The 25,995-nt window shown below is 45.2% G+C and overlaps 1 protein-coding gene across 2 annotated transcripts in view; it reads left to right on the top strand.

Annotated features, from left to right (window-relative positions):
- The window catches only part of kazna (kazrin, periplakin interacting protein a), a 141,641-nt gene that overhangs the window by 61,627 nt on the left and 54,019 nt on the right, over positions 1-25,995 (top strand). The window contains exon 1 of one of the 2 annotated variants that reach the window (XM_076042386.1): positions 2,373-2,587. The exons of the other annotated variant lie outside the window; for it this stretch is intronic. Coding sequence (XP_075898501.1) covers positions 2,407-2,587 — 181 coding nt within the window. The 5' untranslated portion in view covers positions 2,373-2,406. Of the gene's footprint in view, positions 1-2,372; positions 2,588-25,995 lie in introns of those variants that run through there. 2 annotated transcript variants of the gene reach the window in all.

The raw sequence follows: 25,995 nt of genomic DNA, 5'->3' as shown, positions 1-25,995 counted from the left end.
TTTAAAAATGCAACCTTTTCAGTGTAGCATCACCTGCATTTGAAGTAGCAGAAAGATTTTTCAGAATGTGTGTTTTAATGCTAAACCGCTGTGGTTGCTAAATTTAGCCTTTGGCTGAAACGTTTGCTTGTTTGTCACAAACTAGTTGTGGCTGTATGAAAGTCATACACCACATCTGGATTACATCTTTTGCTAAGTCTAAATGCTACAAACTGAAACATTCATTCATTCATTCATTCATTTTCCATACCCGCTTAGTCCCGAGCTCAGGGTCACGGGGGTCTGCTGGAGCCTCTCCCAGCTGTCTTAGGGCGAAGGCAGGGGACACCCTGGACAAGTCGCCAGTTCATCGCAGGGCCAAACTGAAACATTAAATGATAAAATCTAAAATGCATGTGATATATATTTTGATGTACGAGATAGTTGTGTGTCCCCTGCATCATCCTTTCTGCTTCTCATAAGCTGATGAAACAGAAATATAAACTATTATGTAAAAGTGTTGAGGTAGGTGCTGAGGGGACCCACAGCTTGAGGTAAAATGCTGTGGTGTTTTTCTAGCAGTGCAGCAGTGGATTCTTTTGGACGGCTTCCCAGACAGCTGTAGTGTAAACAGGCTGCGGTTGATGTTGCCATGTTGCAGTCGCTGGACTGGAGATCGAGGGGTGTTGTGCGTAGATTTCCAAGCCTGCTCGGGTGTCACGTTCACATGTTTCTGCAGCATTGCTGGTCAATAAAAGGCCATAGACTGCAAGCTTTGCCTCACAGATCCCCACTGAGGTAATATTCATCCCAGCACCTTTCAAGTTTTATTTCAAAGGGCTCCTTCAATGCAAACTTATGGTCTGTTCCCCAGATGGGCATGTCAGATAAACAATTTATATGTGAGACGCGCCATCTGTCTTGTCTGCTTGATAAGTCTCCGACCCATTAAATTGCCTCTCGGGTGCCTCTTTTATTTGTGGACCCAAATTTGTTGACTTTTTTTTTTTTTTTTTTTTTTATCATCGCCCTTATTCATCTCCGAGCGAGCAGGCTGGAGTTTGCTCTGCAGTTGAGCCGCTGTTTTTCACCCTCCCACGGTTGGGAGAAAATAAGGGATTTCAAAACAACAGTGTCTCTGAAAACCAAGCCAGTATTTAAGCTCCTGGCCGTCCGCTGTTCCTCTCTGCTGCACCGAGCGTAAATCGAAGTCGAGGCAGCCAGTGAGTGCTTCTCCAGTCGTTTCTCCCTCTCTGAGGACACGCTGTCTCCGCGACAGATAAAGGCGGCCACACGTTTGCTGAACGTCGGCGTTGGCGGCGAGTGGCTGATGCCTCCGCACAGTCATGCAAGGCTGTGGGGTCGCAGGTGTAATTTAATCACAGCCGCTACATTTGCACATTTTGTTTGATGTTAATTTGTTCCGCCACATTAGCCATGCAGTCAGTCTAATGTGAGGTGCGCAATCATGCAAATTTCTGTCTGCAAACTGGTAGGTGAATGGCAAAGTATAGTGACAATTTGAGATCATTTGTTTGATTTTTTTTTCATGTTTTGAATGGTTTTATTCTGCTGTGGCTTACGACAACAGCAGAAATTTCTCTTTCCCACAAATTCCGCCGTGCAAACACCATCTTGTGAGCTCTGTCGCTTTCAGAGGCATTCAACAATGCATTTCAGCTTTACGTGTTCAGTGCATACCAGTTATCTCAGGGTACTTTGAAGAAAATGAGGAGCGCTCTCTTAAAGCCGAACAAAAAAAACATGTTTTAAAAGGCAGAAAGTTCGAGCTACAGCCTGACTCTCAGACTCAGGCGTTGGAGGTCAGCATTATTTCTATTACAGAACTCTGCTTACATTGTGTTTTATTCTCAGCGTTATTACTCGTCCCCTACCAGGGCCATGAACTTTATAATTGTGGCACAAACATAATTATTATTTAATCCATATTGCGACACCTCTGAAAGGTGGACGAACAGGATGGAAAGTAATTAGAGTATGAATATTTGATCAGCCTCTGTGGGACGTCATCAAATATTGACACACACAAAGACGTTCCCAGCCTCAACAGCCCAGCATGGGGCATCACTGGCACAGCCGCTGGGGACAAGGGAGGTGCGTCAGTCTCTCTGACAACAAGGGGTTTGCTAGACCGTCACGTTCTGTTTTATATTTCCACATATTTCACAGAATGTGTCACCACCTGCCTTTGTCTTGTCTCCTCCGTGCGCATTTGTGAGTGTGTGCGAGTCTCTCCTGATGATTCTGGGTGTGTCTTCAGATGGTCATCAGAATGAAGGGGAGGAGCTGACCAATGAGAAGGATCCCTTTAAATGGAGACACACACACACACACACACACACACAGAGCCGCGCACGCTCTCACACGCAGATTAGCGGGGTAAGCTGCGCCGCTCATCTGGGATAAATGCGGTCAGAGAGGGGAACAGCTGAGCAAACGGCTCCGGCGAGAGGCAGCGAGCGGAGTGGAGGGGAAGAAGAGAGCCGAGCCAGGATGACAAACTACTCGTCCCTGCACGGCGCCGGCGACCGGCTGCCGCGCTGGATACGCATCAGCCCCGAACCCTGCAGGATGGGCAGAGGTGGAGGTAGGACGGACTCTCCCCGCGCCCGCGCTACTTTGGCTTCTTTTAATTTACCTTGGTGTTGCTGGAGCGACTCCACTTGGGCAGGCGGCCACCCCAGATGTGGCGGTGAATGGCGGTGAAGTGAGACACGCTCTTAATGAAGCAGGAGCAAAAAAAAAAAAAAAGGTATTACTCTGGCGGTTGCGGTGTATTGCGAGGCCAGATGGCCAGTTATGAAGCGACGGCGGCGGAGTCATTAGCGCATATAACAGCGATCTGTCACAATAATCCTGCACTGCTTTCAGCAGATGAAGGAGAAAATACCGTCGGAGTGGAAGCAGACGTAATTGGCCCCGCTTGATGCGTAAGTCGTAGATCGGCAGGATTTAATGTGGGACCGTAAACACTTGAACGCTTTCTGTTGCAGTGCAGTTTCCTCCGACGAAATACAACTCAGGGCAAAGAAAGTGCTGCGCTGCACTCAGAGAAAAGCTCCTCAGCTGTTCCCTTCAGGGGTCAAAGCGGCAGGTTATATTGTGCCGGATGCCCTTCGTCACTCAACCCTCAGGTTTTTCTGGGCTGGGGTCCCAACACTGGGCGGACGCTGACGGAGTCCCCCCACCCATGATTTGTGGTGTGACCCGGCCAGGGATCGACCCCTGGTGGACTTGCTGCCAGGAGGTCACTGTCACAGAGGTGCATTACACACTGAGGATTAATTGTAGCGGTTGTATATGAATGCAGCGCACTTGAGTGTCCAGCATGTTTCCCAGTATCCTATTACACCCACGCAGGACAGTCAAAGCTCGTGTGTGTGTCTGCACTCGCTGCCTGGTATCACACATGCAGTTGTTGTGGCACTCGGGTGTCGAGACTTTTAAGAGGTTGTCAACTTCTGGACCCATTTTGTTGCCCAACTCAATTTACTCACACTAAAGCCGTCTTTTCTGTGTCCCGACAGGCTTTTAGTATTATGTTACAAGGCACACTGACATTTCTAGGACAGACTTGTTGTCGCTGAACATGCCGTGCAAAAAGCAGCATTGACGGAATATTGAGGGGATGGGGGGGGGGGGGGGGGGGTGAAGGATATAAAAAAAGACACAAATCTGCCTGAGAAAGAGCTTCAGCCTTACCGCCTGAAAGCATCAGGATCTTTTTTTTCTCCTCTCATTTATCTTCTGATATGGAAACAGTTTGTGCTGTCTTCTTTGAAGGGTTTTCCTTTACAAATAAAAAGGACTTTGACCTCTGTAAAGACTTCTGTAATGCCTTAGAAAAAGGTCTTTCACAGTATCCACAAGACTTTTGGGACCTTGGCAACCTTCTCAACTTTCTTTTTTTTTTTTAATAAAAATAAAGAACACTTTCTCACTCGTCTGCACGCAGTACGCCTGCACGAAAACCTCACTCTCAGTGTAAACATTTCCAGATATCGAGTTGTTGGTACTTCTTTCATCTTGCGTTACATAACAGTCTGGAACACATGGAACCCGTTTGACCTGGCCTGACCCTAGTTGTCGAACTGTAGATTGGAGACCACAGAGTGGTTTAGTGTAAGAGCTTTGAGTCTTTATAGTGTCAAATGAATCGACTATTGTTATTATTTGGAAGGATTCATCTCCTTTAGGAGGATCCTCATCTCATCGTCTACCGTCAGGGCTGTTTCGAGCTTGATCAGGGTTACAGATGAATTGACCTTGACTGATCATGCACGCTTGCAACAGTTGAGGTGAGTCTGTGCTAAACTGTGGAGGTCTTTTAGCTTCAACACACTGAGGGTGAGAGCCGCGTGTGAAATCCTCGGTCATTTCAACAGACGGATCAGGAAATCTGCTTCATGGCTTTTGGATGCGACTGGATGCGACTTGTCATGACACAAAGTTCCATGTTCATGCTAATGTAACAGCGATGTTGCACTAAGACCCAGTGATTTTCTTCCCCACTTGGCCTCCAAGAAAGTCATTTTGAATTTGAGTCCAGTGTGTGAGCGTTGCTTCCGTCACTCTGGCAGAAAATAGCTTCCCTGCGCTATTTTAACTGAGGCTTCAAAGATTGCATTTCCACAGATGTACTATTCTGGGAGGAAAATGGCCTTTGTGGTGGAACAGGCGACTGATGGGGATAAGATGCCTGGGTCATTCTGATTTCGAGGCCAAGACACAAATACTCAAACTTGCAAACTGTTGGTAAGTTAATAGAAATTGGGCAGACGAACCACTGATGCCATTTAAGGAAAAAAAAAAAAAAAAAAAAAAAAAAGATTCAGCCGTTTTCATGATAGCCTGTTTAATCCGCTCTCATTTACTCTGTCCACATTAATCTGAGGAACTTTCTTTGATTTGTGCTCGTCTGCTATTTAACACTCTAAGCCCTGAGGGAAGCGGCGCTCCGGGTGTTTACGCTTCTGCGCGTATAAATATGTGTTTTTGCGCGTGTTTGCGTTCGTCACCGTGACTCCGGCGTGTTTGCTGACTCGCCTCCTTGCAAGCGTTCAGCCGCAGTAATGAGTATGAGCCTGGTCGTGACACAAGCGCCATGCATTATTTAGCTAATGGCTCGGTGGCAGGTGTTGGAGTGCTTGTACTGAGACCGGCGTCCCGGTGAGCGAAGGCTGCCCTCCTCACCTCCACAGTCACCTCTTCATCCTCCTTCTCTCCTCCTTGTTTTCCCTCTCTCAGGGGTCAGCGGGTTTGCTCTCATTTGGACAAGGAGCTCACGGTTTCGGGCGTGTCTCTCGACCACCAAAGTTTACTTGGCTTGCAGCTGCACACATTGAAATTTGAAGTGCACAAGTACTCAATACTTTGGCAATGAATGCTCAAAATCTGTGAGACCGTGTGTGTCTGGGAAGGTAAGAAATGTGCTGCGTGTAAGACCACTGAATGTATATTATTGCTACAGTGTGATCCCTGTTAAAACGTAGGGAATTTATATTATGTCTCTGTATGTGGAACTACATCAAAACACTTTGTTAAGCAAGACATCTAAGACAAGGGGATGAAAAACCTCTTGAAGAGGGAAAAAGCTCCAATGCTAGTTTGACGGGCAGCTTAGTCAGACTGAGTTCTTTAAGTTGTGGCCCCTTATTTCAGTTTGCTTGATAGGATAAGGTGTTCCAGTCCTTGACAGGTCAGCACAGCACTTGCACTGAGTGGCTTTGAAGACGTCTTCTTGGTGACGGAATTGTGACGTTTCTTCCAGTGGATCTGCTGTTTTGGTCACACTCTGCTGCCGAGGTGCTGATTAGACCTCACTCACCAGTGTGTGTGTGTATGTGTGTGTGTGCGTGTGCGTGCCACACACTGACTGAATAGCTATTTGACAGCTGGCACTGTCTTGCGCCAGTCCGGCTGCAGCCAGTCGCTGCTTCTTTCAGCAGATGCAGTTGCAAGTTCCTTGCTTCCTCAGCGGCCTTGTTGCTCTACTGGCCACAAAACTCCCCTGCGGCCTCCCATGTCCACGTGAAGCACCATCACCTTCCATCACCATCCGACTTCAGTCCTCGGCCTCAGCAGCCAGACTGGCGTGTTCTAGTGCAGTCATCCATTCACAAGCGCGATGTATAGTTGGTTGTATTGCAAAATATTGCTGCTGCAAAGGTGTAATTAGGTTTTTGTATGCTTATATAACATATACAAAAGTTGAAGTAAGTCATCCACAGAAACAGTTGCTGTTTTCAGCCTTACTTGTACTTCGCAGTGCACCTTAATGTGCCCAACACACTCCTGACTCATGGTACAAGATTTGAGATGGTGAACTGATTCACGGCCTGAGACATCCAGGCACCTCACCTTGTCTCTTTGTACCGCTTCAGGAAATACAAGCTGGAGTCTGTGTCCCTTGTTGTCATGCGACAAGCTGAGCTGGCTTGGAAGCGTGTCCAGCTCGGTGCCAGCTGAGGCCTCAGCCCTCTGATGATGCTAATTGCCGTCATTAGCTCAGCTTTCGGGGCAGCGGCTCAGATGTTGTTTGGACACGGACGTTTGCCGTCGTATATTCTGATGTATTGTGCGGCGCCATCCAAAGCTAACTGGAGCACCACGGGCTGCTGGCTGGCGTAATTGGGGCGGGGGGGCGGGTGGCGGGGGTGGTGTTAATTAGTCAATTGGATAGAGCGTGTACCCCCCCGAGTATCGCCTTTGTGCGCTGCCCTTTTTCGGCGCGCAAAGCCAATCCGGTGCTCGTGTCGGTGCAAATGTCTGCATGTGCGCGCGGGTGGACCCACAGGACAGCACCGTAGCGATTCTGTTTATTTGCACACTGCACGAATCATCCTTCGGGTGGTCAGACTAATGAGGTTGTCATTTGTTTAGCGTAATCACTCACTAGTTTGTGCCACCCTCTTCGTCTGGCGCTGGGACACAGGCCCTGTCGCAAAAAGGCCGTGTTTGAATCCCATCACCAGCGCTGTCGGCCCGGCCCCACTGCTGTCGGCCCAACTCTGCAGTCGCACGCTGGAACGGGCCATCGGAACCCAGCTGCCAGTGTCCCGGCCAAACAACTGCTGATGCTGCTTCCAGCAGGATGTTTGAAACGCAGGCGTTGTTTCTTTTATCCTCCATTCGCACAGCTGAGTGTTTTAGATTCTAGCTGATAAAAGATGCCTTGACCGAGCACGTATGGTGAGGGATCAAGAGTTTTTTCTCTCTTGATTTCATGTCACACATTCTGTGCACCGCTGTTGACTAACTTCAAGATAAGAGAGAGCCCGTAAGTGTAAAGTGCAGGCTCTGATTCAACCCGACACCCATGTTTAACAAGGAGACAGGCTGACTCTGCGATGTTCCCGTAGAACTCGGTAACCTTTGCAGTACCCGCACGTTCCCACCCTGTTGTTTGTCTTGCTTGTTTTTTAAGTGCCCTTTTCCGGCTTCTCATTTTTCAACATCACCTTCATTCGCTGCTGTTTATTCTGGGTTTTGACTTGTTTTTGTTTGTACACTATTCATTTTGGTCCAGTTTATTTTCCCCGCTCAACATAGCCTTCAGTAAACAACGACTGTGTGGACAATTATATATTTTCATTTCAAAAGGGGCTACTGATAAAATCTTGGCTGTAGGGTCATGAAAAGACTTGGTGTCACGTTAATGGTGCAACTTTACAGCTGTAAACATTTGGTCTGACTGGCCACGATTGACTCAAAAGAACATCTGCAAATGTGAACGCCAGTTGACAGACGGCCAATCAGATGTGAGTGCCGGCGCCCTGCGAGATGACAAACATTGCGAGACGGAGCGAGCGCCAGTGCGGGTAACGAAAGCAGCCCCTTCATCTCTCCTAGATCCTGGAGTGAAACTCGAGAAGCCGACATCAACATTGTGCCAGAGAAAATTCTCTCAACTGATATGTGCAGATATTTCTGAATGCACTGAATGTTCTTCATTTCTCCCCTGCACCTTATGAAAGGAGGATCAAGCCGCTGGTGTGTGCGGCTGGAGAAGCGCACTAGGCCTGACGCATGAGATCGCGCTGGCGAGGAAGAAGCTGGTATTACTTTGGAAGTTCTGAGGTGGCAAGATGCAGAGTTCAACAAAATGTTACTTTTTTAACATCATAAACATTTAAAATTCACCCTTATTGAGAAACATTTCAATTTTTTTTTTTTTTTTTTTTTTACTCCCACGCCGATGCCCAGCTCTGGTTTTTATGTGTACATTATGTACACAAAGCAGCAAGAAGTGGCTCCATATTGCTTTCCTGCTGTAATCCTAAGAGCCCAAATTGATATGAAAAGATTATTTAGATCCTCTTATAAGCTGAAATTGCCTTCATAGCTGCTTAGCCGAGGATATTACCATGCACTCCCACAGCGGAGACTCTGTTTAAAATGTGTAAATAATGAAATTGTAAACTATTTTGGGCTCTCAGGATTCCTGTGAACTTCACAAGTTTTATGCAACTATTTCCTTTAAAAAAAAAAAAAAAAAAAAATGCATCAGAGTTATTTTGTTGTGAGGCTGCAGGGACGTTTCAAGGACCAAAAGCCTTTGCTGGACTTTGCATTTTGCCTGAAGGTGAGATGAAAGTAAAAAAAGGTGCATAATGCTTCCACACACCACAAGATCAGACAGTACATTTACTCTGACAGCATTCCTAATTAGTTCCAGGTCACAACAACAGCCACTGTATTGTGGTTGGATTTCTGATTGAGCCTTGTGGGACGTATCTGGGTTATTTGTGCTTTTGTACCATTCTTTTGACATCTGAACAGCTGCCACAGCCAAACCACCCCTCACTGGTTTCAGCTGCTGTGTTGTCAAACACTGTCATGCAGAGCTGGAAGGAAAATGGCCAAAAAAGAGAGACATTTTTGTGCAAAAGTTTGGAAAGATTTGCAATAAAAGCAATATCTTAGGAACAAGAGAAGCTCACTGGTATTGATGCTGAGGCATATGAAGATGGGCAAAAAGTCGTATAGGAAACACAAAATAACCTGTGAAGAACCCCACTGGATAATTGAAAGGTCTCATAACAAAAGGGATTCTCCTTCAAGGAACTCATAAGGGGTGATCTCAGGAAGAAACACCTCCCATTCCTTGTCTCTCAGATCTTACGCTACTTTTCATGGAGGTTTAATCGAAAAAGGCATTTGTAAGTCAAACTTTGATGGACGTGTTCTGTTTTTGTTTTTTTCCCCTGTGAGAAACTAGTCGGGGTTGTGGTCGTATATCAGACTTTGATGTTCTGTTTTCGGATCCTCAAAAGGACAACAAAAAAACTAAGATTGAAAGACTTTTGCACTAAAATCCAACTAGACTGTGTCTTGAAATAGTGAATTGTAAAGGGGCCCCAGTGTGAAAAACTCACTTTTTCCGCTCTTCAACATGTCTTGTTACTGGCATGCCAACTCACACACATATGAAAAATTAAAAATGTGCACATTTTTATATTTACCTGCTTTTTCTGTGTTCCTGCGCTGAAACAAGTCGTTCCGCTTTTGATTGACTTTCTCATCACAAATTCACCTGATTATCATGATCATAGTCACGCCTCTGCAGACTATTTTTTGGAATGAGAACTAATAACCATCTTCCCTTTTGCCAGTGCAGGCCTTTGTACAACTGAAACTAGGAGTTGTCTGACCAAATGAACCTTGTTTATTGTCGGAAGTAGACCACCATAATGAATTTATTAGATCTGGGAATGGCCATCATAGAGCCCCTTTAACGATTCAGCCGTTGGACTTTGGGGAATGAGCTGGAAAGATGGTCCATTGCGTAACTGCGTGAGCATCTGGCCTTTTTCTGGTCTAATTGGAGGGATTATTAATGCAGAGGGGGGCAAAGGGCCAGCTGAGTCTTGCCATTGCCCTGGCACCGTCTCCCCCGGGAGCCCAACTGTCCCACAGAGATGAGGAGCCGAATCAATGGCCCTGTCACGTACTGCAGATGGGGCTCCTCCATAAACATTATCTGCCACTGCCACCAGCGGCGCTGTGCTGGAACGGACGGCTGTCCATCACGAGCAGTTGGTGAACACGGGGCGGAAGGCTTCAGAGTATGACAAGGATGCAGAGCCGTCGACTTTTAATGAACCCTTACGACCAAGTCAAAGCCTCCCTTCTCTCTTGTGATGCGGCTCCACTGGTGCCAGGGACGACAAATAGAGATTAAAAGACTTTGGCACTGGCTTGATTTTTATGTTACGACTCTATTGCCCAGATGGAATAATGACATCAGGCGTCGAGGCTGATTGTTAGACAGCTGGTGTATTACGACACGATACACACAGTTTCCAGTGATTTCCGACTTGCGAGTCTTATTGAAGATGAACTACCTAAAAAATCCACCCGCCTTTATCGTTGTCTCTAACAATGGCTGAGTGAGATGTCGGCTGAACCGTTACCACGTGGCAAACTCCATTTATTTGCCCTTAACACTAATGTATTGCATAATAATTCTATTTAAATCTCATTTTATTGACCCCCAGTCTGTATTTATCACCTGTAGGGATACGAGCGAACACAGTTTGCTTTATCATTCTGTAACTGCATAATGTACCTCATAAACCATGGCTACTCTTATTCACTCCTACCCAGCCCATCGTTATTATCGGCTAAAATGTCTGCTGCAGTCGCCACAGCCTCTAATATATGAGTCCGACGGAGCCAAGAGGCTGCACTTATTACACCAAGGTCTTGTAAACAGTGCAAAGCAGAACAGACATAGAGACTGTCTGGGTATCGATCGTCATGGCTTGACTGATGCAAAGCTCTCCACACTGTTTAAGTTTACACATGTAACTCCCAGCACTCAAACACATCTTTGCTTCCTGGCGCGGCCGCATTATCAGACTGCTACATCGACTCACTCCAGTGTTGCTGGCGAATGAAGAACATTGGGTGTGTTTTTGTAGCGTTGGTCTGGTGTTTGGACCGCATGAGGCCGATCACCATTATCAGCTCAGCCAACCCTCAAACAACACACTTTGAAAATATAAAGGGAGCCGTTTTACAGCGAATGACGCAGATATTTTGGCAAACTGAGGCGCTAATGGAAAGAAAACCAATTAGGCTTCTGCAAAATGACGCAACAGACTGAGGCTGAAAGTGTGTTTCTTCCCCGACTGTCAGAGTTGGCAGAGCAATTGAGAGTGACAGTCTTTGTTGGCATTCCTCAAATCAATTTGTTCAACAAATTTGCTCCCTAATGGCTTTGGAAACGAAATACAAACACAGTGAATCATGTCACAAATTGTTACAAACTGTTTGGTTACTAGAATGATATCGCTCAGGGAAGAATCAAACCCAGACACACAGAATGTTAAACAACAATAGTGTGTTGCGTATACGGCAAATGAAGGTTTGTGTTGATCATCATCATGGGGTAAACAGATAATGGTCTTCACGTGCAGAGATTAAGGCAGCTGGACTTTGTTCTTGTTTGTTTCATCCAATAATCCGTCTTCCTAACTCCTTGAACCACTCAACTCCAAGCTGCCTTCAGGGCTTGGAGGTGGACAACCAGGCCAGTTCACGGTGTTTCTTCCATCATCATCACACAACTCCTTTTGCGCACAACCGGATGAATGTCAGGTTCTCTCCCGTGACGTTGCGGCAAAATCTGGTGGAAAAGTTATAACTTGGCTTATTGTGTCTGGCAGTTTATTTCTCTCACTATATGCCTGCAGGGCTCAGTTCAGCCCAGCTTTGCCCTTACGTGGGACTCTGCAATTTGCTGGAACAACAGGATTTCTCCAGGTCAGCGCTGGTGTTTTAGCCCCAGTGCTCTTTGTCTATAAAATGTCACAATCATTTGGACAAGCCCGAGTGATTCGAGCTCAGACTCTGAGCTTTAGTCTTGCTCTGGATGCTCAAACAGATAGATATATGGATGGATAAGTACTTTATTTATCCCCTTCTGGGGAAATTCCAGTGTCCATTGGCACACAGGGTGCGCCATACACAACCAAGCACTCTTAGTCACTCTACAAATTAAAAAAAAACACTATAAATTAGTAATACGTAATAGGACTCATCAGTTGCCGATGCCAGTTTTGTGTGTATCGTATATATGTAATATGAATAATTTGCCTGTCCACACACACCGTGTGGCTTCGAATGAAATGACATCATTGGCAGACATGGAGAAGCACTGCTAATCATTGGTGATGGCACGCTTGCATTGGCACTGCCCACTTTAAACGTCACATTAAGTGACTCACGACCCAGCAAGCCACTGTACTCGCTAAACTACACAATTCTAGCTCCAGTGCTAGCAGTTTAGCAACAGCTTATAACACGGCCGCTGCAAATTTGTGTCTAACAAACAACTATGTTGAACGGCCTCTGCTTTTGTGAACAGTTCAGGGTGAGTCTTTGTTTTCTGTCTTTGCTCATTTTTTTCTCCTTATTCTCATCGGAATGCCCCCGGAATGTTTCTCTGAACTCGCCTTTTATTCCAGAGGTGAACAAAGAGAATTTTTCTCTGATGTTGTTTGGAGAATTGCTTCTGAGTGCTTTTGTTGAAATTATTCTTCAGAAAACGCAACCTCAATTGCAGCTGGCTGACCTGTGGTAACGATTGTGCAACAGGTTGCTTGAATGCTGTTGCTGCGGACGAAAACTTTTATTATTGGACCTCACAGCCAAACAGAAAAAACACCAGCATTTTAAGCAAAAGTTGTTTTCTACAGCCTGATTCATTAATCTGTCTGTCTTTGAACCAACATCTTTTTCTTGAAGAAAAATATGTCATCTGATTCTAAAATAGTAATGACAGTAATATCAGATTTTATTTAACCGAGCAAGATGACACATCATACCTTGCTGCTTCCTAATATTTGTTGTTTTTTGCCGTCAGTCCACTTGAGAAACAAAATAATATTGAGTTGTGTAATTGTTAGTGAGTTGTGTCAGTGTGAATCAGCGCCATCCTGCTGAGACTTCTCATCCGCCTGCCATCATTTAATCTGTGTTAATTGCAGATTGTGGCTGGCTTTTAGGGTCGAGAGGAGTCGAGGCAGAGCTATCAGCCTGGCATTAGCATAGAAAAGTGACACAAACAGAGAGTGGGTGAAAAGAAAAGGGAATGTGTGACAGCAAACTGCTCGCTCGAAAGAGGCGAATAGAGCAAAAGACAGAAAATATTGGTAGAAAACAATAGTTACAGTGCGGGTTGTCACATGATGGGTGGATCCATTTCCAGTAGCTGTATTTCGTCGTTTTCAGGTGTTGATTTTCAAAGAAATTTCAAAATCATATCAAAAGATGTTAATCAGAATATGTCGTAGACATTAGAAGTTTGTTGGGTAGCTTAATAGCGCTCCTGACAAAGTAATGGACTTCCCGTGCAGATGATGAGCTGATGAAAAAGAGGATCTGAACTGCCTTTGAACCTAATCACACGCTGAGCTCATTTTAAAGCCCTTTATTAATTCCCAACTCTGAAGATAAAAGCTGCTGCTCTGCCTCCAACTGATGAGGGTGTTTCGCCGTTATCGTCACACGGCACTTAACGCAGAGAAGGGGCGGTATTCACCGTCAGGGTTGAAAAAAAAAGAAAAGAAAAGTTGTGACTGTATGTGTGTGCGTGCGCACGTGCGCGAGCCTCCTCTCTTAACCCCGCAACGCTTTCCAACCCCTCGCCGTGTGCTGTGCTGTGCCGTGATGCCTGGTGACCATGTTAGCCTCACGTTGCCGCTTCACTGCTTCTCCGCTGCATCTCCGCTGCGAGCCAGCACGTGCACAGCACATCCGGGTGGAACGTTACGCGTGAAGGGCCACGAGGTTGATCGACGTCTAACCCCGCTGGAAGTTGCATGAGACGCGTATAAACAGGAGAGGGAAACTAAACATTTGAGATCCTTTTACAGGTGCAAAAATCATTAGAAGTACATGAATAAATCAAATTAGATGAACGTAAGTTTGAATATGCCTTCATGTATGAATCAGTCCTGGAACCAGGCCGCAGGCCAGATTGTCAAGAACGGCACAGCAAAGATCAACTGAAACAATCTCAAGCATGTTGCAGCCTTTAGACAACAGATGGACCAACTGGATACTAAAAATGAAATAGATAATAATTTTATCAGTTAATTCCATCAGTTTTTTTTTATTTTTTATTTTTTATTTTTTTACATCAGCTAAGACCGAGATGATGGACTTGCTGATGGAGGTTCTCCTCAGGCATTAATGAAGCTCACGTTTGAGTTCAGTGCCAGTGCTTGCTTGATTTCATGGTCTAAAGTCAGACACTGGGGTAGAAACAGGCTGGATCCAATCCGCTTGTTGTACAAACTAAACTTCCTGCCTGCAGCTGGCTGTTCCTCTTCAGGCCTCCAAAACATACCAGCAGCATACCAGGGAGTGTTTGGCTGCTTGGATTCCAGTGACCACGCCAGTGCGACAGTGTCTATTGCAGGAAGCCGTTTTTAAACCGAGACCCTCCCACCCCCGTCCAGGTGGCCCGGGGTTGAACTTTGCTTTTTTTTTTTTTTGAGCGCATGGCATCATCAAGTCTTACTTGGGGCCGTCTCAGTTGTGTCACATCCGTACAGCCTGCGTTCTGTTTAATGCATCTTAGTGGAAATGTAAGCTGCCCTTGGAAGCTTTCCCAAATCCATTCAGTTTATTTTGACATGATGTGTGTAGAGCAGAGGCGGTGCTGCCGGAAAAAAAAACAGCACTGGGACTATGACTTTTCTCAACATGGATTGTAACAAGCGACAGCGACTTTGGTTCCCGACGCGCGACATGGGTTCATCCCCTCCGTCTCGGGCTGAGCCCAGAGAAAACACTCTGAAAGAGGACATGCAAAGTGACAGGGGGGATGTAGTTCTCTACCACTTTAAAACTCTGCTAATCAGATCGTCGAGCATTTAGCGAACACAGTCGCCGCCATCACATGGCAAGCCGCCATGCACCAGTGTTCAACTGAACTTTTGCCAAAGCCAGACGCTGGCAGGGAAACTCTTGTTATTGTGAGAAAGTTGGCTGAAACAGTCCTGTTTATGTCACCTTTAAACTTTTCTTCTTAAGGGATGCTAATTTTACTGCATACTCAGTTTGGCAGGAAAGAATTCAGATGGGTGCTGCAACAGGGTTTGTGTCTCACGCGTGTGTATGTACATACATACACATACATACATACTTATTTATTTATTTATTTATTAAGTTTCATTTTCAGCAACGCTGGCTTTTTGTTGAACTGCAGGCCACACAAAGTTTTAAATGGTAAAAAAAAAAAAATGTATAAATTACTAAAAAGATTTACTTGGTGCAAACTCATACTCAACAAAATACACAGCATTTCAAGGACCTGTGCATTATCCAAGGGGGGTAATGTACATGCCTGACTTAGTGTCTCCCCGACTCTTTAGACCCAATTCTCTTAACAAAAGTATTTAATTCGACTGAACAACAGTTTCTTCCTTGTGGAAAATAGGAAGCGGTGAATATATCTGACCAGAAACAAAACAACACTTTCAGCTGTTGTTTCCATTCCAGATCCAATTATCTCTCTTCCTCAACAGAGGCGCAAAGTGAAAAAAAAAAAGAAAAGAAGCCATATAGGGGTCTCGATGAGACGGCCACAAGCTTCTCCAGCTTTGGTGAGAACAAAGCGAAGACGAGCAGGACGAGGCAGGTGCTACGGTAGGACCGCCGTGCAGCGGAAGGCTGCTGGTGAATTTGAAAGAGAGAAGAGAAGAAGAAGAAGATTTTTACAATCACGTTTTATTTACAGAAAAAAAAAACATGAAAATGATGCACCTTTTAAACAAAGACATAACAATAAACAATCAAACACAACACAACAGCGCCATTCAATCCTTCAATGTCTCATAAAAAAAAATAATTTATTATTTAAAATAGCACAGAAAATGTTTTTATGGCACCAGATTGCTGAGAAGCTCTCGAGATCTTTCAACATTTTAAAAAAATGAATAGTCCAGCTAGGAAGAAGAAGAAGAATACATGCATACAAAAAAACTCGAGTCAGTAGGTCAAGTATAAGAAAAACAATAAGATGCTGTGTGACTTCTGTGTTGGTAGCAGTAATATTATCTGGTATTGCATTTGGATTGACGTGGCCAAAAAAAAGACCTATAGAATTAACATTTCTTTATTGAACCTTTACCATTCAAAACACACACAGGTAATAATGGAGGCAGGGAGACGTGACAAGCGACCGCACAGCTTCGCACACTCAGTTTCAACCGCTGGGTCCACACACTCCTGCAGCCTCCTCAAAGCTCTATGTTGGGATGGTCACCAGTTTAATTCTCCAAATTCTCTAATTTTGCCAGAGAGGATTTGTTTTTTTTTCGAGCCACTGACTTTTCCCCCCTTGTCTCTCGTGGTGGCCTGACTAATGTGACCACGCCCCCCCCACACCCGCTGGGTCTCCCAGGAGCTTGTTAGCCACTGTCCTGCAGTGACCTTCGTGCCCTTGTACTTGCACCCTAAAAGCTTTCCTGTCTCAAAAAATAAAATAAAATAATCATATTAAATAATGCTTTCTTCGATTGGAAAGCGCCGCAGCAAACAACCAGCCTCCAGGTTTTCTTCAAGCGTTTCCAAAGCAAAACAAAAGTTGCAACAGCTATTGCGGTCATTTGTGCATAATGACTGTGAGAATTTGCTCTGTTGTGTTTTGGGGAAAAATCAGTCTTTAAATTGACAACCAAAGCTTTTTTTTTTTCCGTGGTGGTCATTAAGAAAGCTTTTTTCGTAAAATTGTTTACACGATAAATATTTCACGCTGACAGCAGCGTTTGCGCAAATTGATCCATCCATGCACGAGGACGGCGCTGATGCCCTGCTACTGATTGGCTCTGACTGCAGCCTGCTGCCCCCTGCTGAGCTTTCCGCAGACGGACGGACCCTCCTCCCTCTGCCCATTAGCCAATCGATAAGGCTCTGAAGTGCACCTGAGTGGCTGCTTTGGTGGGATAATGGAGAGATTTTGTTGGGCTTTGCAGGTTCCAGCCGCCGTCACAGGAACGTCTGCAGACCCTCGGCGACTCGAGGTCAAACTCCAAATGTTCAGCAGGCCATCAGAGCCGATATTTCTTGGAGTGTGTGGCATTTTACACAGCGGCGTCGCCCTCTGTAGAGGCGCAGAGGCGTGATGGCAGGGGTCAGAGTTGTTACAGCTCTGAAATGTCAACAAAGGTGGCGCCAGAGAGACAGAAAAAAAGGCATGCGGGTGAACCACGACTGTAGAATATATGTAGAGCTGCAGCTATTGATCGTGGATGCAGCAAATTATTTGTATTGATTATTTTCTTTGATTCGGTTAATCAGTTATTTGAATGTGCAAAAATAAGCAAAGCTTTGAATCATGAAAATTCCATTAAAATAATTTTTTGATCAATTTGAGTTGATTCAGCCTCTATACCCTCTCTAACCATCTACACAGGGTTAAATATTTAGAAACCAAGATTTTGCTCCGTGTATGTAAAAGCCTTCCTTGTAAAACTGGGCTACAAAAGTCCAGGCCAGTGCTGTCAATCAAAGCCGGTTTAGTTTAGTTTACCATTAATCAAGTGAAAGCTTTGTCTGAACTCAAAGGGCAACACTTGTCCCTTGGTGAGCAGTGATGGGCTGCAAATCAAACTAACCTCTTGCCCAAAACGTTGTCAATTCCTGTTGACGCTGCAGCATCCACCCGTTAGCCATTAGAAGTTAGCGTCCTGATTCTTTCACAGTTAAACTCAGCCCAGACTGCCCATAAACCAGGCTCATTGGTCAGTCAAGGCTCCGACCAGCTAAAAGCAGTTCAGATAGGAGCTTTTAGGGCGGCTCTACCAGCAGTTTAGCTCAGCTTTAGCTTCCATAGCCGGACAGGAAGTTATCTGAGGACCGTTCATCAAGCATTCTGCAAGATGCGGTTCTCCGACCTGGAACCTGTCATGCAGTGATGCTGACTAATGACGTCATTGTATATTCTACTGTGCAGGGTTTGGCCTGTCTGAACACCAAAATGATGAATTTTAACAGATCTTCCCCCCTCAGCGGCATCCATGGTTCATACCTGACACTCAGTCGGCCTTGAGGTGCGGGTGAGTGATGCTTTATGGGCACTTTGCTTCACAGAGTGTGATAATGAATGAGCAGTGGCGCGGCGTCCTCCGTCATTCGCTCCGCATTACTCCGGTGACTGTGTTTGATTTGTTGTGTCCGTGCAGCTCGGCTCTCTCCAAAGTGGCCCCAAATCCGTCTCTGCACCAAAGATATCAGACACTTCATCTTGTTTGTCAGCACTTTTAGTGGCGCCGGAAGTTTCGCCACGTAAACAATTTGTTGTTTTCTGCCATTGTTGTCAAGAACGAAAAAAAGATTTGTCTACATGCTTGTGTCGAGAAAAAAAAATATATACAAAAACAGCAACCCTCTTTTGGAAATGTTGACGATGGTAAATGAGGCTTCCTGTTTTGAATAGATCGATAAGTGAGTCCGCCAATCAATCAGGTGGCGACCCGCTCAGCTGAACTTTGAGATGTTTGTGCTGAGAAGGCAGTAAGAAATAAATAACCTCTCCTCTGCGGTGCCTTCAGGACCACAACAAATAGTAGTGGTGGTGGAAAAGCGTTTGCGTTTGCTAGTTGCTGTTGAAGAAAGGCCACATGTATCAAGTGCACCTCGGTTTCTGTCTTCATTTACCTCACAGTAAGCTCATTTGCTGGGTTTTTTCTTTTCTTTTTGGAGGGGAGGGGTTCTTACTATTTTGTTAGTTATTCGTGAATTACTGCTTTTAGCTAATCCATGACACATTTTTATTTCTGTTTCGTAGTTTCTAAATAAAAATGAATAAATAAATAAAATAAAATAAAATAAAATAAAATAAAATAGGGAAGCACTGAGAATTCCTGCGCTTTCCACAGGAAGGAGTTACAGACGTCACTGCGTCAAGGTGTCCGTCGACTCCGGCCCGTCCCAGTCATGTCTGTGATTGTCCTCGGCCTCGTCACTCACTCGTCACTCTACAATATAAATATGAAAACACACACCGCTCGGTCTGCAGCGCAGCGTGGTTTGTGGGCGAGCGAGCGCGCCGCCGTGAAGAACGTGAGAACATCAAAGCGGAGCCGCGACACACAACCTAATGTAATGTTTTGACTTGCACTTGACTCCCCGCGGGCTCCTCTGCTCTGCTCCGTGCTTTCTTCCTTGTCGCCTCTCACATGTTGTTGTAATTGTTGCCGCATGCTTCTGGCCAGCGCTGCCGCCCATTACTACGCCGCGCACGTAGCGCGTGAGCGACTGCCGTCAGTGAAGCAACAATCATCCGCGCCTGTTAGCAGGAGTTCAGCCTGCGTTTCATGCTCGTTAGGATGATATAAGCCAATTAGTCACGGACGTTTTCTTTTTCTTTTTCTTTCTTTTTTTTTTTTTAGATCATGAACGTGAGCAGTCAGCTGTTTTGAACTCTGGTAATTAAAAAAAAAAAAAATCAACTTGTCCCATAACTCCAGCAGCTTCTCTCGCAGCTTCCCTTATATGACGGCGAGAAGTGACTCCTCTGAGTTTGCGCCCAAAAGCAGAAGAAAACCATAAGACACCTGTGGGTGTTAGAAAACTGGCTGCAGTGAAGGAGCTGCTGCAGGGTTGTCACAACCAGATGGCGTTTCAGTCACAGAGCAGCAAAACAAAACAAGGAAGAGCAGCGAAGGGCGGTGATGCTTGCGGTGCACAGCAGCTAGCCACGGGACAGTGATGCTAATTTTTCCGCTTGAAAGCAAAGGAAAACATGTTGTCGAGTTTAATTTCCAGGTTTTTCATCCCTTTCTTAAAAGGCTGCTTGAGAGGAATCCAATTCTAATAGATAATTAGATTAGTAACTTACATTTCAGTAGACTTTTTAATACGTGAATCTGGATTTATTGATTGAAACTCCCAAATGTGCCTCCCAAAGCAATGCAGCGCTCAGGCCAGTCTATGTCTCCCTGTGGGGCAACAACCCTCTCATATGTGGAAGCATCAGGAGAGTCGAGACTCGCCTGTTCCAGGGATGAACTGGAATTGCATCTTCGGTGTTTCATGACGTCCTTTTTTCATGATTTCCAGAGAAGAAGTTGACCAGTGCTCAAAACGCAGCCTGAACATAAGAAATAAGAAATGATCTTCAGACACGAGCCTCCGCATACATTAATATTATTACAGACTGAAATGGCAATAGATTTTGTACATTTTTACAATGCTGACTGATGTTTCAGATTCTAAATGGTCATTTTGCACACTATCAGGAAAAAGTGCAGTTGTTTGACGATGGATATTTTTTTTTCATATGCTTTACTGATGTTTGCTCAACCTTTTTTAGTGGACGTCCTTATGAAGACGTGATTTTCTCAATCATAAATCATAAGGAGAATGTGAATTATGCCCAAACAACTTATCTTTCCTTTTCTTTTTATCACATTGGGTCGTCATCCACGCCCCTTTTTTCTCATCACCCCAGCCGGCACTTTAATGACGTTGCTCCTTGATTGAGGAGAAGGAGCAGTGATTTTGTTTCCTTTATTTCCGGCCATCCCTCTCGTCTCCACCCTCCACCCCCAGGTCATTACCCAGTGCCAGTGTGTCTCTCACTGCCTCTCTCCCCTGTCACCCCCCTCAATGCCTCCCACACTCTCTCTCTGTCTGTCTCTGTCTCTCTCTTTCTCTCTCTCATGACAGATCTGCTCACTTTAAATCTCTTCACCTCCATCTGTCCGTCTGCTCACACTCGTCTGCACACGAGTCCTCTGAGCAAATTTCCCTGTGGTCCTTCTCTCCACGTGCCTGGCTATTCCAGCCCACCGATGGAGAGGCCGATGTCGGCTCGTAGCTTGTGACGTGGGTGCATTAATAACGGCTGGGGGTTGGTGGGGGGCTGGTGAGGGGGGACTCAAGGACGGGTGCTCATGAGAGAGGAATTTAATATCCATGCTTGAGAAATCACGCAGCCACAATAGCAAAAACTGAAGTTTCTCTTTCACTCTATTGTTTGGCCTTGAATGAGCTCACCGGAAAAAAAAAAATAATATATTTAAAAAAAGAAATCATATCTGGCGTCCATTTTTCCAGCATTAAGATCTTTGCTGATAATTGTGTGGTTCGGACTCTTGGCAGCAACTGTCACAGACTTCTGAGAAAATGTAATATATCAAGGAGGATTTCAAATGGCTGCAGTTAGAGATAAGCCGAAACGAAACAATGCGCATCCACATTTTTGTTTGCATTGAGAACAAAAAAGGGTGTAAAATGAATAAAACATGCAGAGAGTAGAAGCCATTTGTTTTACTTTGGATGAAATGGGGAGGGAGGGTTGCTAGTGGATTAATTATCAATTTCACCTTCTTTTTTTTTTGCATAATTGCCTTTAGTAATTATTAGAATATCTCCACATATCAGCACTACACAAGCAAATTGGATTTAGTTTATTATGTATGCAGACTTTCTCTGTTGTCTATTACAACATGGCGGGTTGCAGTAATGTGGGCTAATGCCAAGTCCCAAGGTGTGTATTTTTTTTTCTAATTCTGTTCTCAGATTTCTCTGTTAGAATTTCATTAGGGCTGCTGCTTATGATATGACTAAATAAATTTTCTAATAATAACAGAATTGTTTAGGGACATACAGTGTGCGGTGTTATATGCTTTTGAAGATGGTAATAATGTTCTCAAAAAAGAAACAAATAAGAGACTGTTGGTAGTTTGAATTCATTATACTGAACTTTGCGGTACACTGCAATCAATCTGAAAATTATTTCATCAGAGTTCTTTTTTTTTTTACAGTTCATGGATTTGTAACTGGGAGAAGGGCAGCCCTCTCAATGATACATCGCACAACTTGTTTCAGACAACTTGTTTCAGACAACTTGTTTCAGACAACTTGTCTTCCATTGCTGGCCCTCCACCTTCAAACAAGCTTTCGTTATATATGCAGATTGTTTTGAACCGGGCCAACAATTGGGTGAGCAGACGTCCCCTGTATGGGTGATCTGTCCCTCAAAGTGGCCCGATGTTGATATTGAATTGAATAGGTGAGAAATTAGTTCTTAGAAGCATGTTCTTCAAAAGAATCAGAAAAAGTCACCAAAGAGTCCACGTTGCCATGATTCAATGTATCATCACATGGGTTTTTGAATGGCTCTTGTTGTCGAGAAAGTGTATTTGTAGCAACCACGGTGAGGCCGTTTTAAAGCTGAAACGCTCGCCCGCCGCCACCGCCTTCCTCCCATCCGCTGCGTAGCTCGACGGATGCGCCATTCTTCACCTTCCCTCCGCCTTTCTGACGACTGCCTCATAAATTGACATTCGGGAGCTAACAATGGCCCCCATCTCCTTGGCGCAGCCTCTTCCTGTGTCTTCCTTACATCAGCTAATAGCATTGCAGGCCTTTACTCCTCCTTCCAATGGCCCGCCGAGTTCATTCATCCACCTGTCATTACAGTATGAATGGACGACCAGTCCTCTCCAGCTCTCGGCTGAGTGTTAATCTCCGGCTGCACATATCGAATGTTATTAGCGCTTTGTGTCTCCGTGTTATGTTTTTAAGAGGAACCTTAAATTGGGGTCTTGAAGCAGGTGATGCAGGCGAATAATGCGCGAGTGGCTCAGCGTGCCGCTCACAAAAAAGAGAAGTGCCCGCTATCAGTTGATTGCAGGCTGAGTTGGGGAACACTGGCGGCTCGCTGAGGGCTTCCAGCGACAGCGACTATTCATCCCCTAATCACCTCCGTTACTCATTAGAAGCCCTCTATTGTTCCAGCCATCGCTTTCCTTTCCTTTTTTTTTCCCCTCCCTCCTCCGCACCGTGCCAGCTTGTAAATTGTGACTGGCTCGAACAATCCCAAAGCTCGGGGATCCCCGTCAAACAATGTCGTAGGAATGGCAGGGAGTGGGGAGTGGGAAAAAGAAAGCAGATGAAGAGAGATGGAGACTGTAGGGAGGGAGAGAAACATGACGGCCAGTTCTCCTGGAGTCCGTCTCAACCGATGGGGCTAATGTCACATTATAGGAGGGCGTTACAGGAAGTCAGGTTTGATGCAATCAGCACACCTGGTCCAGTCCACCAACCCCTCCAACTTGTGCACGTCTTGCAATTAGCAATATTTGTTATTATTATACATTATTTCTTATCATTTGAGAATTCTTCCTCTTGACTGCAGAGGGGAGTCTGCTTCCTCTTATGATTCTGTCGTCTTTGGGACAAAGTGTTAGCGCTTCTGCTTAATACCATATGTCAACAGATCCAGTTGTCAGATCCTTGCAAACAGCGCAAGGGAAGTCGATTAGCTTTGCTTTATTTTGGTAAAAGAAAAATCTTGCAGCATTGGCCCGTTAGTGTGAAGAGCGCACAAACCGTTGTGTGACAGCGATACTGATCTGAGTAATTAAGGTAAATCTTCCCCTTAACTACTCAAACTGAAGTAGAGCAAAAACTGAGATTGAGGACCACAGCAAGTGGGGGGAGAAGAGCTCAAGATGAGACCTATTTATAAGACGAGGCAAGAGAATCACTGCTGCGTCAGAGCAGAAGCTGAATATTCCCCCTCAGCGCCGCAGATTATCTTTTGATCGACTGCAAAATATCTGGAGTCCCACAAGCTTAGAGTCTCGGAAGGGAAAGTAGGGAGAGGGGGGACGCATGATGAAGTCCGTCTCTGACTTAAAGCCTCCTTCAGACTCTGTGGGGCAAAAGACGCTCAGCTGCCTGGGTTTTAAAGGAATAGTTTATTTTGGGAGATGCATCCCTTCTCTGACAGGGATTTTGTGTTTCATCCCCCACTGCGCGGGGAAACAACAGGGGGCTCTTGTTTAAAAAAAAAAAAAAAACAGGCCAAGTCCTCCATGTTTCGCTGCACCGCTCATCCTGTTAGCAACACACTCTCCCAAAGGAACCGACAGTCAGGTGGAATCAATGAAGACACACATCTGTCGTCTCCCTTTGTCAAAACGAGATGGTGTCACTCACGGAGAGGAAAAATGGGTCTCGCATGACACTGCTGGATTATTTAGTCAAGAGTTATCGCTGCGTACCGTGCACTAACAAGCAAAGCAAAGACTGCTGCGATACGGGCAGTTTCAGCAACAGTTAGAGAGTATAAGGGTGGATTTAAAATAATATGGCATACATCAAGTTATTAATTGGTTCCGCTATAGGTCACGTTAGTCACCATTGGGTGGAAGTGCGACAGGTTTTGGGTCCTCCTGCCTCAAAACCATTGATGTATTATAAGAATCGGATACCGGACTGCCAATATGGCGGCTGGCCGATTTCTTTCCAGGGGCCACTCGAGGTACTGCAGCAAAAAAAAAAAAATGATATGGGCTGCGTCTTGACGTGTCTGTAAGTGACATTATCTAGGGTCGTTCTGATTGGCTAAAGATCATGTGAGTTACAGAGGCACTATTGCCGCTATTGACCCATTATTGCGGGAGTCAAAAACTTTTTGGGGACATGCGCTGGGTGAGCAACTTCATTGAAATGAATGGGCCGCCATCTTGGACTCTGGGGGCTTGCTCAAAACTCATCAAATACCCAATCCAACGACCTCCCAAACCCTCTTGTGGACAAGGTGTTACCTGCACTTTCACCAAGCTATGAAATGATAATGTTTGGAGCTGCTACTCCCGTCATTAAAACAGTAGCATTTGTGGTGGATAGCGCTGGTGATTTCTTAGCTAATCAAGACACACGACCAGTATTTGACTCATGTTGTTATGCTGTTACCCTTTGTTAATTCATAGTACTTTGAATACCGGTCACGATTTGTTCACAAGAGTTGTTTGATTGTGTATTTGATGAGTTTTGATAGAGGGAGGGAGGGAGGGAGACCTGTACCCTTCACCTCTATTTAGTTTTGTATTAGTTTTCTTTTACCAGGCTAATCAGAGTTAGCCTTGTAGGATGACGGCATTAGCGGTTTGATCAAAAGTTGTGCTACAGGGGCAAACAGTTCTCACAGCTACTTTAACGCAAGCCGGTGGCGTATGGGAGCACATTTTCATCCATTTATTCACATGTAAAGCGTAAAAGAGAAAGAAAAATCCTGTTGTTCACACAGAGAAGAAGCTGAGCTGCAACCACACCGTTTGGAAAAGAGCTGAGAGTAGTTTGGGTAATTACATTGTTGCAGAGCCGCGTGACTCGAGACAACATTTGTTTCCTTCTCCGTGCCAGATCATTATTTATTTCATGGCGCCGGAGCTACCTTATTTCCCCCAGCTGAACGCTTGGCTGTTTACAGCACTTATTGTTGATAAGAAAAACGCGCTTGATGATGCGGAGGGAGGGGGGAAAAAAATGCAGCAAAGCTGTTAAAATGTGATAAATCCTCATCACAGCTTTAGAAAAAAAAAAAATGTTTCTGCTGCCGTGCAGTTCCAGTCCTTTGTCATCAAAGACGCTTGTTTTTTTTTTGTTTTTTGTTCACAACTCAGTCTTTGTGCTGGGTGCAGCATATAAAGCCTCTCGGAGAGGAAATTGATGTGTTACCATGATTGCGAGCACAACGACTCTGTTTCCGCTGCCGCCGAAAAGAGACGCTTCCCCGTAGTTTCAAATTATTCCCCCCCCGCGATCGGCACCAGGAATTATGACGCAACGCTGCAAAGCTCCTCAGTTCTTCTGAATTAAAATGCAAAAAATGCAGGCCGTCGCCTCACCTCTGCAAACTCTCTGCTGCCAGACCGGAAGAACCATTTCGCACTCGCAGCGAGGCCGCGTGTTATATTTATACCCCCTCTGGGGTGTGAGGAGGAGAGGAGGAAAGAAGAGCAACAGGACGGGGAGGATGTTGTTGCTTCCGTCTCGACTCGTCGGCGCATCGTCCCAAATGTGATTTGTATGACAGGCTGGCGTAAGAGGCTCGCAGAAACGAGCAGGGAGGATATTCAGGGAGGCGGAGATGATATCTTTTGATTGTTTTCTACAACACTTTTTGCCTTTACAGCCGCTCCTGTGGTTTCCCTCAGATAAAGACTCAATTTGAGGCTC

This window comes from Nelusetta ayraudi, unplaced genomic scaffold (assembly GCF_046127955.1).
Source record: "Nelusetta ayraudi isolate G7.1 ecotype Tasmania unplaced genomic scaffold, CSIRO-AGI_Nayr_v1 ptg000070l, whole genome shotgun sequence".
Lineage (NCBI taxonomy): Eukaryota > Metazoa > Chordata > Actinopteri > Tetraodontiformes > Monacanthidae > Nelusetta > Nelusetta ayraudi.
The sequence above is the reverse complement of the archived record's forward strand: the minus strand, read 5'-3'. Positions and strand labels throughout refer to the sequence as shown.